Raw genomic sequence first — 19,695 nt, forward strand, 5'->3', positions numbered from 1 at the left:
TTTTAATGATAGTAATTACAAGGTAAAATTCTTGTACATTCACCTTAATTTATGATACGAGGACTAGACAAATATGATTTCAGATGTAGAGATTACAATGGAGAGAGGTTGGGATGGCTATCCTGATTCCCTATCCCCCTATAGGGAATCCTCATCCCTTATCCACATGGACTGATTCTCTTTTTATCCCTTTCTTTTAATTGTCTCTTCTTCAATTTTTTTATTTAATAATTAAAAGTATAATAAATATTTTCAAAAATTATTCACTTTTTGTTTGGATGTACCTTAGACCATAATCTTTTATCTAGACATGCATGTCCTATGTACAGGTGTAGATGTCTATATTATGAACAACTTGCTTCTTCTCTTTCATGTTAGTATATGAACCGTATCGCCTTTTCTTTCTTGTGAATGATTGTGCACCTTTTATATACAGTCATCCACCTTGATCTATCCTACATCTCCTTCATGTTCGTACATGAATTGTATATGTCCTTCATACAATTGTCCACTAGTCATTGAAATTCCTAATCAATCAGGTGTACGAGCGTGCATGCCTTTATGCATGACTGTATGATATGTACAGTTTGTATAATCTTATGCATGTCATAGTTGTATTTGTCCTTGAGATGGTCATGCATGTGCGTATAGAATGTTTTCACCTAGTACTTGTTGCCTACTCACCGCACCAAAACATCAACACAATTTACAAAAGTTTCTAACATATTCTCTGGTCATAAAAACTTGATAAAACCTCCGTAACATTACAAAATCAACATTTCATTCAATTATTCAACTAAGACCTACAATTCATTTAACATTCATGTAACTTCAACATAGACTATACAATCCCACAGGTTCTATCATGCGATCATCATATAACATTCCAACATCCTTATATCAGATTCATTAACATGAAAATTCCATAACATACAACATCTCATATCATTAACCTAACTAAAAAGAAGAATAGAAAACATGAAAATAGCTACCTACTTACTTGGTCGCCGCTAGATGATTTCGAAGCCGCTTCTATCTTCTTTTCTTGCCGGAAAAACTCTCTGCAATATAATGAAATAAAATTCAGTATATGAGATTATCGTACCTTCTTCCTGATGAAATAAAAATTAATAAAAAACTATTAATGTAATAAATTAAGGTTACAATATTTATAAGTTGTGGATTTTTATGAAGGGATTATACATACAACCTCAACGCTTCAGAAAAGGAAGACCAATTCCCTTGTTTAGTTATAAAGAAATTTTTTGTTACTGTTTTAAAATCAAGACCGTTTGGTCCAACCACTCCGACCAAGAATGAGTGGTCAATAGGGTTTCGGTCAAAGCTAAAAATTAAAATGAGTTTTAGCGATCAAATCATATTGATATAGTTTGATCAAACCGTCATTCATCAAACAATTAAATTGAGTAAAAGACTCAAGCATAGAGAGGCACAAACACAGGTTGATATAAACATTTATTATTCAATAGATATATTTGATAATCTATTTTAAAATTTTAATTATATTATATTAATAATATTGGATCACTTGATTAGTCAGATCGGCCAGCCCACAAACCGATCCTTTGATTTAGTCCAAGGAAACATCATTTTCTTTTAAGGTTCCTTCAACGAACTTGATTGGAAATTTTTAATGATTATTCCTAATTCGACATGAGAATTAAGGGGCTTTTGCTCATTTCATTGTCTGATTTTTTCTTTTTTTCCACATGAGAAAAGACCCTGGAATCAAACTTCAGCCGTGATATTTAAATTTATTTCTTTCTCTACAAGCTTTATGGTTTTTGTCATAAATTCAGCAAGTCTTCTTTACATAAGCAATAAAAATATCACAGATCTATTTTTAGAGTTACACGCCAACCCTTATACATACTGTCACGATTTACAATAACAATTGGATCTTCAAACTAAAAATGACAATACAATAAAACTCTTATCATTAATCGAAAAACTCATGTTAAATTATTAGATCTATAACTGTAATGAAAAACCCTAACATCCTTCAAAAGTCTTGAGATAAAAAGAGTTGTTTATCAAATATACGATCTTGGGATAAAACTTCAACCATGATAATTAATTTTATTTTTTTCTCTAAAGGCTTCATGGTTGACGTTATAAATTCAGCAGATCTTCTTTTCATAATCAAAAAAATATCTCAGACCAATTTTTATAGTTGCATGCCAACATTTATACAAACAATCAAGATCTACAATAACTATTAATGGATTTTCAAACTAAAATGACAACAAATTGAAACTTTTACCGTTGATCGAATCACAGGATCTGCAACTGCGATAAAAAACCCTAGCATTCTTAAGAAGTCTTGAGAGAGAGAGAATGTTTGTCGAATTAAAGAGAGAGAAAAAAACTCTCTCAAAACTCATTATACTCCTTTTTATAAAAAAGTGAAAACATGGTGTTTTAAACTCCGTTACGAAACACACCATTTTAACTCCAGTCGTTAGAACTTTCTAACTCTGTTAATGAAATTTTTGCATATGAACATCCTCCCTTATGACAAAAACACAGTGCATAAATGGCTTGAAAAAGGAGAGGCATAAAATTTCAGCAACTAAACTCACTACATTAGCAAATTAAACTGCTACTTACCCCATTCTTGCGATAACATTGTGCTTATTGACTTATTCATACAATCTGAAAATCTATATAGACTATTCAAAGAAATTGGGAACAAACACAAAAAAACACCACCATGCACCGTTGGATTAAAAGTAATAGATACTATCACTCTTTTCTCTAGTGCAACACATCTAGAACTTATCTACTCTCCCTTCCTATGAATTTTTCAATTCTAAATCCTTCCGTTTTTCTTTTTAATTCAAGCTTGCATTCTTAACATTTACTAATTGAAATCATTTTTTTTATGTTTGTGAACAAGTACCTAAAGGATATCATTTTTAATTATTTGAAACAATGTTAAAATTGAATGTAATAAGGTGTTACGTATGATTTTCCTAAGATACAAAAGGTGATTTCAAGGATTACTCAGAACCAAAATAATGTTAATATAATTATTCTAATCAACTTTGCAATTACATGCTCAAAAAAATGAATAAAATAGAACAAATTAGAGACGTAAATGTTATATATATTAAAACTATTAGGACTATAAATATATTTTTGAAATACATTAGCTGAATATAATAATATTCATTTACCCCCGATAAGTTTTGAAAATGACATTTATACTCCCACTTACCCTTTGACCGTTAATAATAACAGTTGACTTTAACAAACTGGTAAAAAATTAATTAAGTAATATTATACCATACAAACTATTTTTTTATAAACGGATGTGACAATTTCATATGATTTACATATCAATTATGTTTAAGTTATTATCTAATTCAAAACCGACAATCACAATAAAACTTTATCTCTTGCATGTGACTCGATACAAGCACCGTCTAAAAATATCTAATGTTATACATTATTCAATAAGTGTTAAATTTTTAAATATGTTATGTTGGTGATCACCGGTCTACTTGATTGATCGAACCAAGTGCCTACAAATTGGCCCTTTGATCGAGTCTAAAAACATTGATTATAGTGTATAAAAGAATGAGGACACAAAACCATAACTTATGTGCAATTAATAAATGTTTGTAAAGGTATAAATTAAAAGAATAATATTGAATTTTTAGACAAGTTCATATGTTTTAACGTAATTGGTCGATTTTAAATTAGAGATAAACTTCGCAAATTCAAAAAATGATTTGTAAGACATGTAAGGTTACACCTCACTTTGTAAGGAATAATTTGTTTAAAACTTTCACATTAGTTAATTATGATTTATTTTCCAAATGAAAGCCAAAAAATTATGGTAAATTTATAATAGTATGCTATTTAAGTTAAGAAAAATGAGCTATTATGGAAATGAATTCAATGCAATTATGAAGTAGATTTTAAGAATCTGGGACACAGATAACAGTCTTAATGACATATTAGTTACAAGGTATTAGTCCAATTACCTACAAATACAAGCCTAATATGTCAACATTGCTTATCAAGCAAGCATGGATCTTCTTTCTCTATCTTCTCCAATTTGTTCATTCTCAAATCCTCTTCCAAAGAGAGAATCAGCAAACAACTTGAGTACTGTTGTTGTAATCGGACTAGTAACTTACCAGGGTTTTGCAATCCTTCAATCTCGATCCATGTATCTTCTCTATCTTTCTGTCATTCGCATCACAAAATGATTCTCTGTCAACACATCTAATTTGTTTTTTCCGCATTGTCACACGGAGAATATATCCTAGAAGATGTGAGGGTGCTGGAGGTCATCCAGAAAGGCTGGTAAATGTCCTTTTCACCATATTTTTTCTGCCTGGATTCAGATCTCTTATATGAGTAATACTATGTGTACCCATTTTAGATACACAAATATATACACACTCATATGTGTCATCATGTAATTAGTTATTATTTTATTCTTAATTCAAAATCATCCAATCACATGATGACACATATAAATATGTATATATTTATGTACCTAAAGTGGGTACACATAGTTTTATTGCTCTTGTATATACTCAATGTAGGTTTTTGATTTTTTTTATTTCAGGCTCATCAGAAGATGGAAATTGATTGACTGAATTTGATTACAGGGCATTATGATTTTGTCAATGGAAACTGTTAGGCGGCATTTAGTTTGGATTATATTTTATTATCAAAATAGAAGGATTACTTTGAATATAAATTATTTAAAAGATTACTGAGTATAAATAATTACTATATTTGATAAAATTTGATAGGTATAAATAATTATTATGTTTGGTTAAAGATAATAAAATATTACTAGTAAATTATTTTATTTAAATGCCTTTGAATATAATTATTTTTAAATATTTTTTATATTATTTGTCATATTAATTAAAAATAAATTTATTTTTGTCTCAAAAAATTAATAAATAATAATATAATTATAATAAAATCAAGATTATCTTGGTAATCTTTAAATACCTAAAGTGAAGATAGTAATCAAATTACTACCTATATTACCTGTCACGTCAGCATTAGTAATAAAAGATTACTATAATCTTTTATTACTGACAAACCAAATAAAAAAATAAAAAATAGATTACTAATGTACTCTTAAAAAACCCAAACCAAACACCCCCTTAGATATATTATATTATTCATTTTGGCCTTTATTAGTTTCATGGTTTTGTTAGTTAAAAATCGCTCCATGAGGAAAGAGAGAGAGAATAAGTTTACATTGACAAGAAGTTCCTCCTATCCAGAGGCTTGGAAGAGCATCTCGTATATAGCATCTGGACATAACAGACCACTTAAAGCCTTATTATCATTCGTTTTGATCTTTGTTGATATCATAGTTTTGTATTTAAAAGGCACCTCACGGAGAGAATAGATTTATATTGGTCCGAAGAACAGAGATCCCAAAAAGGGTAGCATAATCTTGAAGAATTTGATGCATTCATTATGAGTTTCCCACCTACCTTTGAGAAGATTATCTTCCTCAACAAACCGTTGATTAAAGGGACCAAGTCAGTCCAAATATTTCCATGACTTAATCCACTGTTTATCAAGTAAACGAAAATGCTTATTTCCAATCAAGATTTTTCTCTCTTCTTTATTCTTGCAAACTAATTGAATCTAGAGCGACTCCATTGAATGATCAGAGTTTGAGCACAGGCTCAATGGAAAATTACTGACATTCATTTTTTTCACTTCTTCTTTGACAATTGTTTTCTTTTCTTTTCTGACGACTTTCCAACAACTTCTTCAACAAACTCATTACCAATTAAATGAATCAAATTCAATCTCAAACTGATTATTTTATATTCAAATTAAGCTCAAACTAGTCTTTTTTGAAAATTGACTAGGCTTAAATCCATGCCAATAGTTATTTCCAAGGGTAAACTGTAATAGAAGTAAATTTGCAAAGAATGAAGATTTTCAAGATATGGAAATTCAACAGAATCATAAAAGAGAAACTTGAAAATTGCTTAAATTAGAACATTGACATTTCCTATAGCAAAATTATTCACCACGTCCTTAGACATATGTTACTGAAAGAAAGCTGATACGAGAATGAACATTCCATTATTTTCAAGTTGCATCATCAGATGTCCAAGTTCATATTGAGATGAAAGTCACTCATGGCAAATGAAAAAGGAAAAAACACCTGAATCGCTCTTGAATTTATAACTATTTCAATCTAATTCTTAGCATTGCTGTGCCTCAATTGCTAGCAACAGCAAACATCCATAGTATTTTATTTAGCGGTGAGCTGCGACTAATGCCATATGCTCTATCAGATCCAGAACACGGTTGCTGCAAGAAAATTTGAAGATACAATTATCGCATTATCATAAAAGATGTGTTTCTCTGACCAAAAGCAAGAGTAAGAGATGTTTTACCTGTATCCCCATTCATTGTCATACCATGACACAAGCTTCATGAAAGACTTGCTCAACCCAATCCCAGCCTTGGCGTCGAATATACTTGACCTGGAACATAGAATTTTGTATTTCAAAAATCATCTTGACATGACGACTAATCCAGAATGTAATAATGCTAGAATTTGCAGAAAGAGAAACAAGTAGTACAGCATATCCGGAAAGTGTTTAGCACAATGCGAAAAGAATAATTATCCACTGATAAATTATTTGATGTACATCTACTAACATTCTGTATATCACCAATTTTTACACAAAGTATACATGCACACATACACAAATATAAATAAACATAGGGACAGAGCTATACCTTGAGTCACCAACAAAGTCATTAGAGACAACATCCTCATCTGTGTATCCAAGAATGCCTTTCAATGGGCCCTCTGATGCATACCTTCATTTGAAGAACGTAGCAATAACTCAGCAAGCAAAATCAACCAAACCATCCTCCAAGAAAAAGTAGAAAAACACTGTAAAGAAATTGCTAGTAGTATAATATAACTGAAAAAACACCCTACTTTATTGCTGCTTTGACATCTTCGTAAGAAGCACTCTTCTCAAGTTGACAAGTTAAATCCACAACGGAAACGTTGGGAGTTGGGACACGGAATGCCATTCCAGTAAGCTTGCCATTAAGGTCTGGAAGAACTTTTCCAACAGCCTCCAGTGTCACAAGTAGCAAAATCAGCCAAGAAAAATAATTTCATATTCATAATATCAGCAAGGACATCCAAATGTTTCATGTCTAACCTTTGCAGCACCGGTTGAACTAGGAATGATGTTTTGTCCAGCTCCACGTCCCCCTCGCCAATCCTTCATCGAAGGACCATCAACAGTTTTTTGTGTAGCTGTTTATTGACAGCCATAAGTACATTAGTTACCAAACAACTAGCCATGACATGCTGAGCACATTAGAGAGTCAAAGAGGGTAAACCTGTAGTTGCATGCACAGTTGTCATTAAACCTTCAAGAATACCAAATTCCTCATGGACCACCTGCAAAATGTGACAGTTGATTCATTAGCTATGTATAAAAGATGCAGAGCATGACTCAAGTAGCAGATTACAGATTAAGAAGGGGATTACAATAGTCTACAGTTGATTTCTTTTTTCTTTTTCTAATTTTTCAGCTAATTCTAAATATTATTACATCTCAAGATCAACTCATAGGAAGTGAGCACATGCTGCTCAAACTGGTATTAAGCAAACTAAAAGCACGTAACAAAGGAAAAAGATAACAAAATGCAAATACTTGCCCATGGTTTAGTTCTTATAAGTCAGCATCAACCGGCATTAGAGGGTAAAACCCAAGTGCAAAATATATTTTTTTAAGATAAAGTCTCAATAAAGCTTGATTTGTGGATGAAAATGCAACCAAACCTTGGCAAGAGGGGCAAGACAGTTAGTAGTACAGCTGGCATTAGAAACAATGTCCATGCTTGGTTTGTAAGTCTTCTCATTTACTCCTACCACAAACATAGGTGCATCAGCTGATGGTGCTGATATTACAACTTTCTTTGCACCACCCTGTATAGCAAAACGTCAAGTAAAGCTTGAGTTATGTCTGTCTATAAATGTAAGGATGTAAAAAAGATAGCAATGAACTAATAAAAGTGTCCAAGAACTCGGAACTAACCTTCATGTGAGCTGAAGCTTTGTCAGTTGTTGTGAAGACCCCAGAAGATTCAACGACATACTCAGCCCCATAATCGCCCCAAGGGATCTCAGACGGGTCCCTAGGTAGAGAATAGATAAGTGTTAGCCCTTCAGTAGAATCAGTTACTTATGTTTGCAAAAAAACTATGCCAACATATAAATTGTCATTTGATCTCTGAGGGCCTACCTTTTGCTGAAAATTTTAACCTGCTTCCCATTTATTTCCAAGGTGGATTCATTCACAACTTTGAGGGTTCCCTTAAAAACTCCATGAGTGGAATCATACTTAAACATATAAGCCTGCAAGAGAAGGAAATAAAATTCTGAACAATAATTCTTTCCATAATCTGAAGAACTCTAACAAATCATTACCATGGAAAGTATTGGACTTGAGAAATGAGCAATCGTTATCAGGGAAGAAACAGTTTATAACTTTAAACGCACTACCAAACATAATCAGAAGCGGAAAAAGATCCAACCCATACTTTTATATAACCACAGAAACTTACGAAAAAAGAATGCACAGAAAATAACAATATGACTCATTTCTTAGGAGTTAAGTATCGATAGACCAACAAGAACAAAACAACTAAAAGTGCGACTAAGAGCAACTAATTGTGCATCCTTACCATGTAGTTGGCATCAACAAAAGGATCATTTAATGCTACAACGTCAACATCATCCCTGGATGTTGCTACTCTCAAAACCAGTCTTCCAATGCGACCAAAACCTGCAAAAGTTCAGCAACAAAATGAAAATGAATTATCATTTCATATTCTCAACTTAGAAGCTCTTGTCTGAAATGAATAAGCATGTATGCAATCATAAATATATTGTTTGCCAGAATCAAAATGCTAGAGAGATCACCAAAATTTTCATTACAGCATAACAAATTATTAGTCAAACAAATATGCCATAAATTGAAATGTCACCCATTAGAACACATCAAACACTAGGTTCCTAAACCTTTAGTAGATCTTTGTAATTTCAAGGTAATATTTAGCTAGAGATAACACAAGTCCCCAGCTATTTTAACAAGTATAATTCCATCAAAGTCAAAATAAGCAAAGCAAAGCACAGCTCCAATCAGAGTAAAACATACCATTGATTCCAATCTTTGTGCTACCGCTGCTCCTAGTTTCTAACAAAACAAACCAAAAATCAAATCAGCACAAAACTATTACATTAGTTTCCAACAATATTAATCACTAAACGAAAAACTTTTTATTCTTACTTTGAATTGTTGGCGGCAATTCTGTGGCAGTGGCTTTGATAGGTTGAATGCTCTTGGCAACACATTTTCTGCATAATTTAACACAAATAAGTCTCAATACCAACAACAAAACCAGAACGAAACACACAAACGCATTACCAAACATTAATCATGAGGTCACTCAACTGTAAAGAAGAAGACCGGCTCGAGACCGAAGAACCAAAAATGCTTGAAGTGTTGAGATTGCCATTAATCCCAATACACGAACACTGAAAATATTATTACAAATATATATTATTGCAACGCAAAAGCATTCAAAATCAATACTTAAATCAACAGTAACACAATTTAAGGAGAAAAAACCAAATTATTCGAACACTTCTTCGAAAAAGTTACCGAAAATGAAACAGAAGTTTTGATACCGGTACGTTACAGAGACCCCAGAAACCAAAACTCAGATCAACTGAATATATGCTTTTGGATATATAAAATGTAATATATGTTTTTTTCAAATTAAAGCTGTATGTTAAAAACAAGCAAAAGCATCCAAAATCAATAGTTTAAGAAGAAGAAAAAAAAATTATTCGAACACTTCTTCGAAAAAGTTAATGAAAATGAAAACAGAACTTCGATACCGGTAACGTTACGGAGACGCCAGTAACCAAAACTCAGATCAACTTAATAAATGCTATTTGATATATAAAATGCAATATATATAGATACTTAAAAATTCAAATTATATGATAAAAACAAGCAAACAGAGCTCTAAAAACAAAGAGGCAAAACGACGTTGTGGTAATAGGACACCGGCGATTGGACCTTAAGACGATCGGAGGAGGAAGAGAAGTCGGCGGAGCGTGAGAGAGGAACGGTGGCAGTAGATCTGACGAGAGAAGGGAAAGCCATTTCTTGAAGAACAAAAAGTGTCAGTTTCCCGAGGGTTCTCCTTCAGCAAGCAAAACCCTTGAGAAGAGGCAGTGACCGAAATATGAAAAAGAAATGGCGTTTTTAAAAGCAAAAAAAGCAGCTGTTTTCGAAAAACAGAAATTGAAAATTGAGCGGAGTTTCTTATGTCAACAACGCTACACTACAACATAATACACCTACTGCAGCACCTTTCTAGTACTCTTTTCCTATGCTTCTCGGCTTATGATAATTTCCTACACCTACCTATTTACAGCTACCACTTGTACAAAAAGCAGTTTCTGGTTTTTTATTGTTTTGTAGGAAGGTGAGAACGGTGCAGGATAACATTTCGTCAATGGTATCAGGAGAAGGCCACTCAAGAGAAAAGTGGGTGGGATTCTCGTTTCTTGCTGAGCTGAAAGACGCTCAGCGGGCGACCCCTCGAAAGCCACGTCGGACCAGGGTGGGCCTATTTTTTGTTTTTTCATTTTCAGATTTAGCCCGTCCAACCGACGACCACCCAGCCGCCTGTGGCTGGTGAAACCCACGTTTGTTTGTGGTTAGGTTTTGACTTTCCAATCCAATTTCTGCGCTCTCAAGTCCCTACAATTACCAGATCAACGGTCAGATTTGCACCTTGACTCTGATTAAAATAATATTACACCAAATCACAACAATTAAATTAAGAATTCTTTTATAGCAAATAGTGTCAAATAAACAATTTTTGCGACAAAAATGACAGATTTCTTTGCACTTTTAAACTTTTTATAATAAAAAATATATAAAATTATTTTACTCGTTAAAATATTAATAATTTAATTTAAATTAATGTAAATTGGCCAAAAGACTTCTTCCAACCTAAGGTACAGGGAAATCCTAACTTCCACCCACTAACTTTTAAAGACCCATCTATAATTAATTTTTTGTTAAAAATTTCAATTAACGTTAAAGGTAAAATCATCATTTAGTCAAAAAATTAAAGTTTTATTACAATTTTCTCCCTTATATTTAAAAATTTATATTTTACCCCTCAACCCAAGGTTTGAAAAATGGCAAAAACCCCCCCAAGGTTTGTTCCTCTTCCTTCAGGGCCGATTTTTCCTTCCTCGACCGTCAGCCGTCCTCCCTTCCCCCCTTATCTCTCCTCTAGTCTTTCTCCCTAGCCTCTCCGACCAAAGATGAAGACGAGCGATCTTCATCTAGATGAAGACGTGTCGTCTTCGTCTGAAATAAAGTCTTCGTTTAAAATAAAGATGTGTCATCTTCTTCTCTTAGACGAAGACGATCGGTCTTCGTCTCAAATGAAGACTACTCGTCTTCATCTGAGTCATCTTCGATCGAAGACGATTAGAGAAGCTAGAGAGAGAGAGAGATCAGAGGAGACATAGGGGGAAGAGAGGACAGCCGACAACTGGGGAAGGAAAAATCGACACCGGAGGAAGAGGAACAAACTCTAGGGGTGGTTTATCACTTTTCAAATCTTGGGTTAGGGGTAAAATGTAAGTTTTTAAATATAGGGGAAAAAATTATGATGAAACTTTAATTTTTTGCTAAATGACAATTTTACCTTTAACGTTAATTAAAATTTTTAATGGAAAATTGATTATAAGTGCGTGTTTGGGTTTTCAAAAATTAGTTGATGAAACTTTAGAATTTCACTATATGCTAGGTCGAAATAAGTCTTTTGGCCATGTAAATTTAATAAATTAGCATGCACGAGGTCGAAGTATGAACCTTTTGAATTAAATTTCAAATTATTTAATAAATCATTAAATTATGATAGATGGAGGTTGACATATACTGGCACTTTATGGTTTATTTGATTTCATTTATTTATTTAACAAAATTCTCATTAGAAATCAATTAAATAATTTTTCAATTATAAGTCATATTTTAAAAAAACTTTGCTTACATCGAAGTAATCGTTCAAGTATCTTTAAAAAAAATAAAAATAAAAATTATACAAGAACTTGATGGACTGTGTAAAAGCAAACCATATGGAAAGGATGCGTTGTTGGTCGGGTGGTTCGAAGTGGGGACGGTCTACTCTAGAGATTTGCTTGAAGACAACGCATAGATTTTCAAATGCTTGGGTAGCTGCCAACAAATCCCTCCACGTGCACCTAACAATGTACTAATTTAAGAGCCGACGCCGTTTTGGATTCCAATCTTCATGGAATGCCAACTCATATGGAAAATATTTTAATTTTATATATATATATATATGAGGTTAATAAAGTCATTTAATTGAAGGGAGATTAAAAGTGAATTCCAACAAAAACAAACTACGTGTGAATAAGAGTTATCTTAAATTCAATTGAAATCCAAAATTTCAAATTAATAAATAATAACATGAAAAAAATATGATAACATTAGATAAATAAATAATAATATTAGAAAAATGAAATATTTATAAATATTTAAATTCGTGTTAATATACCAAATTATAATTATAATTCAAATTTACCTCAAATATAAATTTGAGGCGAACTGGCATCGCTTGCCTAAGGGGAGACAAATTGAAACCTGAAAAAAGAGTCTAAATTCTAGAATCTCTTGAACCAACAAAATGGTGCCACGTCATAATAATAATGAATTTAGTCAAACCATGCCGGTCAAACTAATGATGTTGACCTCACATGCTAAATTTAGTAAACAAGATCAGCGGCCAGCGAAAGAAGGCAGTAAGAGAGAGCAATAGACCAACAGACATTGCCATTTGGCCCATTTCACCTGAAATAGGAAAACCGGACAACGTGGCACTCCACGTGTCATCCACCCAATGCCTCTTCTACCTGGCATCAAATTGGCCTCAATTTTCACTATTTCCGTTTATTCACACCCAGAAGAAAGGATCTCAATTCCTTGCCCCATTTCCTCTTGCCTCTGAAGTAAAGCCCCTCTCCGTAATGTTTCTTTCTTCACTTTGGTACCTGGGTTTCTTTTATAATTTTCAATTTCAATTTCGGCTTTTCCATTTGATAATGTTGTATATTGAGAGTTTTAACAATGTCTCTTGATTCTGATAATGTAACTGTTCAATGTTATGTACAATGTGATATACATATTTGAATTTTATTCGTAGTTTACGTCTTTTTTGTTTTTAATTTTTTGAAGGGAGATAATAAGAATTGAGATTGATGCTGTTGTTGTTGTTGTGGATGATGATAGATACTATAAGAGAGATCAAGTAGTATTGGGGATGGCAGTCAGCTACAAGTATTGGGATGATTGTGTTGATCCTGAGGACATGAGGGAAATGTGGGAGGAATTTGAAGTCAGCACTGAATGGCTAGATGCTGGAGAAGAAAAAGGGCAGAAAGTTCATCTCTCAAGGGATCCTGATGGAGAGCCTTTTTTGACTCCGACTGAGATGAAGGTTAAAGAAGATTCATTGCATATGTTTGTCTTATGTTGAATACTTTATTTACTGAATTAGTTCTGATTTTGTTCTTTGTTTTTCCTTGCATTGTATTGTATGCTTTCAGGCTGTTGCCAATATCATTGTTGGAAGACATTTCGATTCACAGATTGATCCGGTTCGTATATTTCATCTGGTTATGTTTATAATGTTATAATTTTGTTAGTTTGATGACATGGATGATGTTTAATTTAGTGGAATGAAAGCTCTTCACAGGAATGGCTTTATTTATAAGTTTCTCATTTTTCACCTGTTAGAGAAAAATGCCAACTTTGATATCTCTCCATAGCAGATCAATGCAAAACTAATAAGAAATACAAAATCTTGTTTTCAATTTGCTTCGAGTATCAGCTCTGCTTTCATATATGTTTGATTTGAGGATCATATTTCTGTTTCTACAGGATATGATATGTGCCATTTGTGAACTGGAAAGTGACAGACAGCTCCTTTCTATGCGAATCGAAAAGAAGTCTAAGGTTACTACTCAAGGTCTCATGCAAATTTCAACAAAAACTGCTGATTGGCTGTTTAGGTAACAACTATATGATCTGTTCCTCTTTTATGAGCATTTAAACATTTAAATCATTTCACTAGTCTTCACTTTAAATTGCTTCCAGTGAGATGGGTTACAGAGCATATGATGTGCAAGAAAATCCAGACCTTCTGTATAGGCCCTTTGTAAGTGTATATTTTGGAGCTGCTTACCTGATTTGGTTGTCAACCTATGATGGAATGTAAGTTGCAAAATCTTGAGAGTTGTTAAATTTGATTCATTAGCATCACCGATGGGTTTGATGGATGCTAGATATTGATAACATATACTTTCTTTGCAGAGAAAGAGGGGAAGAATATATTGTCAGGGCATATAACGGTGGTACGAAAAGGGCTACTCACAAATCTACATTGCCATACTGGAAAAGATATATTTCAGTTAGAGACAGTCTTCCATCAAGGTGATTGTTTCTGCTAATACTCAAGAATTTCACAATTGAATTGTTTGATATGTCCTTTCTTCTGTTGTTTGTGGTGTTTTCCCATTTCTGTTATTTTGTTAAAAGCATAAAAATTTAGTATATGACTGAACTTTCAAAGGAAAGTTGAAACATGTTAGTCATATTTCAAATTAAGATATACTGTGAAGATTTAGTTATGTTCTAAGGAATGGTGAAAAGCAGGATTCTTACTGTTAGCTTTTTTTCCTTTTGTTTTAAGCAGAAAGTACTTGGATGATGGTTCTTCACAGAGTAATGTTTCTTCTCCTACTCCTGCTAATAAACCTGAATCACAAAACACAGGTTGCACTTTGTGAATCACTTGCATTGCATTCATGTCACCATATGGATCATGATCTTTACGCCAAAAGGTACTGTAACTATTAAAAAGATGATGTTCATTATTTTGAAGCCATGAGTCAGTGCGATTCACCTGGAGGCTCCCAAGCCATTTTTCTTCCCAAGTTTATAATTAAGCCTGATATTTGATCATCCTTCTATTTCAGTTGTGATTTGCAAATGAACCCTGTTAATTTATTTAATCTTCCAAAAGTTCTTATGTCATATCTGAGTGTGCCTTCATCATTGTAAACCAGGTACTGACTATTGGGATGGTAGAACTTTACCTGAAGACATGGAAGAGATGTGGAATAATCCTGAGGTTTCCAAAGAGTGGACAAAATCAGGACAAGCAATGGGAAAAGTGCGATTTTCTTATGATGCAAAGAATAGACCCTATATTTCCAAAGTGGAATTGAAGGCATGAATCTTCTTTCTTTTTACTGTCACAATTTTGTATCATACATTGAAACTGATATGAGCATAATCTAGTGTAAAAGGGGAAATAAAATTGAAGAAGAATTGAAAGATGAAAGGGGAAATGAACATAAATGACATTAATGTCTTCTTGCAGGCTGTAGCAGAAATCATTCTTTCCAAGCACCTCAGTACAAAGGCTATTAAACCTGTAAGTATACAGTTTAATTTGCAAACAGTTACAGGCTACATGATAAGATTAGACATTAGTGGAGGTAACTCTAAACCTTCTTTTCCTCTTTGTTACATGTAATTTTTTCCCCTGCTGCCTATCCTTTCTACAGACAGTTCTTTGTGCTCTTGCTGACATGGTTAGCAATCGTTTTGTGAATGGTGTTGAACAAAAACCTGGCATTATGGGAATCGACTACTCTACAGCTTTCTGGATTTACATGTAAGTTATACAAATAAAATGCATTTTCAAATGCTACTAGAAACTAAAACCTCCATATGAAGAGAATGCATTTTCGGTGAATTTTGAAGCTTTTGGCATGTTTTTTCCTATTGTATTTGACTGAATTACAAAAATTTTCTATATTTCCATGTGAAGGGAGCTGGGCTACAGGGCTTATAAAATTGAGTGTGCGGAAGATCTAAACAAGCCATTTGTGTCTATGTACTTTGGTGCAGCCTATTTGGCTTGGCTATCAGAATATGAAGGAAGGTAGGTTTGTTCGCCATGTAATATTATGTGAAACAAATTTTTCTTCTCTAATGGTTGCTTGCAAAACAGCGAAAGAACTCAACAATTTATTGTTCAAGCTTATCTTGCTGGGCCAAAGAATGTTAATCTTAGGGAAACTAGTCCTTCTTGGCTTAAGTTTGAGCAAGCCTTAGCAAACTATGAAGGCACAAAAAGGTAGAAATTAATCAGTCATTTCAGTTATAAATCAACAAACAGATTTCTCATTCGCACTATGACCAATATATTGACCTTTATCCATTGTAGATCACAAGGGAGCTGCACCATCTTGTAAGCTGAGGAAGTTACAGTTTGCAATTTTTATCCACATGGATTTTTGGTCCCAGCCTTTAGAGTAATATTTGGTCTACATGCATGATAAGGGGCCATGAAGTAGTGCAGCTGTTAAGAATGGGGATATTTGCTATGTATTTTTTTTCCTGCTCTGTGTCATAGATAGTTGGCAGAGAAATTTCTCTATTCTGAAATACATCTAGTTTGACAGCAATTCTGTATTGGTGAGGCATTATTTTTAGCTTGTTGCAATGACTGAATGTGATTTGAAGAAAGCCCTGATAATGTATTGCGGCACAATCAATGTAACACAAAGATCTTATTTTATTATAGGGCTATATTTGATCTGAGCCCAAATAAGACCCAGCTTGAGATCGGTTCAAATCTAAAAGAACTAGCTTGAGATCAACTAGGTGAGATTCAAATTGGATTCAAAAACAATTTTACTTTAGATTTGATTTGAATCGGTTTGAATTCAAATGTTTGGTTTAGTTCGAATTCAATCAATTTTATGAAAATAGACCCAATTTTTTGCTTAAACTTGATTGTTTGATCCAAATTTGATCAACTTGAAATAACTCAGATAGAATCCAACCCTATTCCATATGACTACAAACAAGAGGTTTAGTGTGCACTGCTCTTGAACACTAGAACAATCCTTCAAAGACATACAAAACAGAGTCCAAGTTTTCAACGATCTGGTAAAAATGTAGTGCAATAGCCCATTTCCAGAATTGTTATGAATAAATTTGTGGACTCTTCGGTCTTCAATCAAAAGTATAGAACACATAGGATTTCTTTGGAAGCAAATGAAGTTAATGTGCTATCTACCATTAAAAAACATTTTAACGACTTTTATCTGAAATATCATTCTAAGAGGCCGTATTGTTGATGCTTTAGATGTGAATAATAAATGAGAAATTTAGAGATTTTGGGAGCGTTTATGAGAAGAAAATGAATCCATCCTGGAAAATCCGGTATTGAATATGAACACTTTTCCTAAAAAAGAAACAGTGGAGCCGAAAATTTATTATTTTTAAGTAGGGCTGGATCTCAACCGACCTCAAGCTTGCAACTTTAACATTTTCAAACTCGAGCTTTGGAGTGTTTAGCTCATTAAGCTCGTACGATAAAAATTTTGATACATAACGACATTATTTTGACTGATATGTATTAAAACGATGTCGTTTTACTAACGAATTAGTTAAAAACTCGAGTTTGAATCAAGCTCAACATGTAAATTGAGCCGAGTTCAATCGGCTTTGTCCGAATCCAGCCCTGTTTATGAGCATGAAAAGGATTTTTCCATCTAAATTTATGAACATGAAAATTATCTAAACATATGCATTGTATACTCTGATTGAAAAAATCTTTTACATTCTGAAGAATCTTACCAAAGAGTCTCAAGAAATTGGTGGGACAAGTAGGTGGATCCGATGAAGTCGGTTCAATGTTCAGTTCGAATAAGCCTAAACTCAAGTTAGAATAATCTCAGTTAGCTTGAATAAATCGAATCTTTTACTTCGATCACTTTTCATTGAATATGACAACATATCCATCTTGTCTAAAGATTTCTCTTCTTTAATTTCTACAATTTTTTTTTTTTTCTAATGGCTTTCCAGTGATTCATCTGGCATCTCTTTGCCAGCTTGAACGAAACCAGATATCACATTAACTTCAATTTTTCCAATTAAAACAACTAATAAAATTTTCAGTCCAATGTTTCCCTTTCTAGCAAATGTGTTCGGACTCAGACCAGATTTTTCGGGATATGGATTCATTTTCTTCTTATAAATATACTTGAAATCTCTTCACTTCTCACTCATTTTTCACACATATCTAAACTATTAACAATAATCCCTCTTGTATTTCATATGGAAGCAATGGTTGGAATTTCTGAAGGAGTGTCAAGCAGCGCAGGATCAGAAGGAGGAGAAGCAAATGAAGACGATGATGAGGTCGAAGAAACTTTCATGTTATCGGATCAATTATTTACCAGAAAATTAGTCAAGGTGAGATGCATTTTCTATTGTGATGATTATGCATATTTTGTCAGAGATTTATATATGATCTTAAATGTATCATTTTTGTACCAGGAATGCCATGGAAAGTTCACCATTCTGAACAAACCAATAACTTATCAGAGAAGGCCTGTCTTGCCCAGTACAGGTCACTGTGGTTGGTGAATGTTGGGAAGATATGAGGGTATGTGGGCTTAAACTACTCACATTCCTCATGTTTCTGGGACGGCCGCTCAATCTGACGTCAGTTTGGCTGGTTTCCTTTCCACGAGGGCACAAGGCATTCCTGACAATAGGACACAGGATATGGTGAATGAGATCTTACAGGAGACGAAGCTATGATGAAGCAGATCAAGTTGGTTTGCCAAAGTGTGTCGAGCTTCTGTAAGATCATACAAAGATCAGCAGCCTTCCTGTAGTCCAAAACTGTGTCACCGCTGTATTATTGATCTCTTGCGGTTCTGGAGGAAGAAAAAAGGTACAATTTGAGGATCAAAGAAAAGAAACATTCAACATGTAGAACAAGTTTCCTCAATCAAATGAACCTTCTGGAGAAAGAGTCTGCATCAGCTGATTCTTTTAAGCTGCAGAGCTAGGGTTGGGATTCATCTGTTGAAGTTTGGTACTTGATCTGGCTCTGGCTCTGGGAGATGGCGATGCAAGCAGTCAAACTGGAAATTTTTTGTATTTCTGGAGATAGCTATGCCGGGTGATCGGTGAGGGCGAGGTTGACATACACAAGACTTGGAACAAAGTGACGTTGTTTCTTGAAGAATAGAATGACGTCGTTTTGTTTCTGTATCCCACTGATCTGACTCAGCCTTTTCCCTTCAACCCAGAACCTCGAATTCTCGCCCTCTTTCCCTGGACTCAATTTATGGGCTTTTCCGCAAAGCAGTTTCAGCGATTTCTCAATTTCCCATTTCAGGTTTCGATTTCTCGATTGAGATAGCAAAGCTGCGGACTTTTTTGGTTAGATATGGGTTGTTTTTACGGCTTAAGATTATTTTGTTGAACATCCGCATTCTTCTGTCTTTTGGCTTCTCCCCACTTACACGCCTTATCTGTTGTTCCAAGTTTCTTTTGTAAGTATTGAATTGAGATTTTGTATTCTGGGTATAATATATATGTCTTTGTGTTGTTATTGTAGTTTTAGAATCTAATTTTGTTAGAGGTTTACAAAGAATTTGAAGTGTTAATGCTTTGAAATTATATTTCCTCGTTTATTCTT

At 33.6% G+C, this 19,695-nt stretch overlaps 2 protein-coding genes and 1 long non-coding RNA gene across 3 annotated transcripts; 1 reads left to right on the forward strand and 2 right to left on the reverse strand.

Annotated features, from left to right (window-relative positions):
• Window positions 1-6,089: 6,089 nt before the first annotated feature.
• LOC123198375 (glyceraldehyde-3-phosphate dehydrogenase GAPCP2, chloroplastic-like) lies at window positions 6,090-10,517 on the reverse strand. Its single transcript, XM_044613071.1, has 14 exons — window positions 10,152-10,517; window positions 9,519-9,601; window positions 9,354-9,421; window positions 9,222-9,260; window positions 8,749-8,849; window positions 8,307-8,419; window positions 8,100-8,199; window positions 7,844-7,990; window positions 7,399-7,459; window positions 7,215-7,312; window positions 6,983-7,125; window positions 6,775-6,858; window positions 6,426-6,515; window positions 6,090-6,339 (listed from the first exon to the last, which is right to left on the reverse strand). Exons 1-14 carry the CDS (start codon window positions 10,236-10,238, stop codon window positions 6,285-6,287), a joined length of 1,269 nt encoding a protein of 422 aa, XP_044469006.1. The 5' UTR covers window positions 10,239-10,517; the 3' UTR covers window positions 6,090-6,284.
• A 2,555-nt stretch (window positions 10,518-13,072) lies between these two features.
• LOC123197703 lies at window positions 13,073-16,809 on the forward strand. The gene is made up of 13 exons (XM_044612040.1): window positions 13,073-13,144; window positions 13,410-13,617; window positions 13,727-13,777; window positions 14,061-14,191; window positions 14,277-14,393; window positions 14,493-14,612; window positions 14,875-14,903; window positions 15,248-15,411; window positions 15,565-15,618; window positions 15,752-15,861; window positions 16,018-16,131; window positions 16,201-16,326; window positions 16,417-16,809. The coding sequence occupies exons 2-13, from the start codon at window positions 13,441-13,443 to the stop codon at window positions 16,442-16,444; spliced, it is 1,221 nt and encodes a 406-aa protein (XP_044467975.1). The 5' UTR covers window positions 13,073-13,144; window positions 13,410-13,440; the 3' UTR covers window positions 16,445-16,809.
• A 1,693-nt stretch (window positions 16,810-18,502) lies between these two features.
• Window positions 18,503-19,690, reverse strand: LOC123197886. The gene is made up of 2 exons (XR_006497937.1): window positions 19,010-19,690; window positions 18,503-18,925 (listed from the first exon to the last, which is right to left on the reverse strand). It is a non-coding gene; the product is annotated as an uncharacterized LOC123197886 (long non-coding RNA).
• Window positions 19,691-19,695: the final 5 nt, after the last annotated feature.

The sequence above is a fragment of the Mangifera indica genome, chromosome 15 (assembly GCF_011075055.1).
Source record: "Mangifera indica cultivar Alphonso chromosome 15, CATAS_Mindica_2.1, whole genome shotgun sequence".
NCBI classification, from domain to species: Eukaryota; Viridiplantae; Streptophyta; class Magnoliopsida; order Sapindales; family Anacardiaceae; genus Mangifera; species Mangifera indica.

Coding starts and splice junctions, on each gene's coding strand:
- LOC123198375 (XM_044613071.1), bottom strand. CDS start 10,238: ATGGCTTTCCCTTCTCTCGTCAGATCTACTGCCACCGTTCCTCTCTCA. Junction 8,420..8,748: donor TTGTTGATGCCAACTACATG/GTAAGGATGCAC, acceptor CTTCTCTTGCAG/GCTTATATGTTTAAGTATGA. Junction 6,859..6,982: donor GATGTCAAAGCAGCAATAAA/GTAGGGTGTTTT, acceptor CTTCAAATGAAG/GTATGCATCAGAGGGCCCAT.
- LOC123197703 (XM_044612040.1), top strand. CDS start 13,441: ATGGCAGTCAGCTACAAGTATTGGGATGATTGTGTTGATCCTGAGGAC. Junction 13,618..13,726: donor TGACTCCGACTGAGATGAAG/GTTAAAGAAGAT, acceptor GTATGCTTTCAG/GCTGTTGCCAATATCATTGT. Junction 15,412..15,564: donor TTTCCAAAGTGGAATTGAAG/GCATGAATCTTC, acceptor GTCTTCTTGCAG/GCTGTAGCAGAAATCATTCT.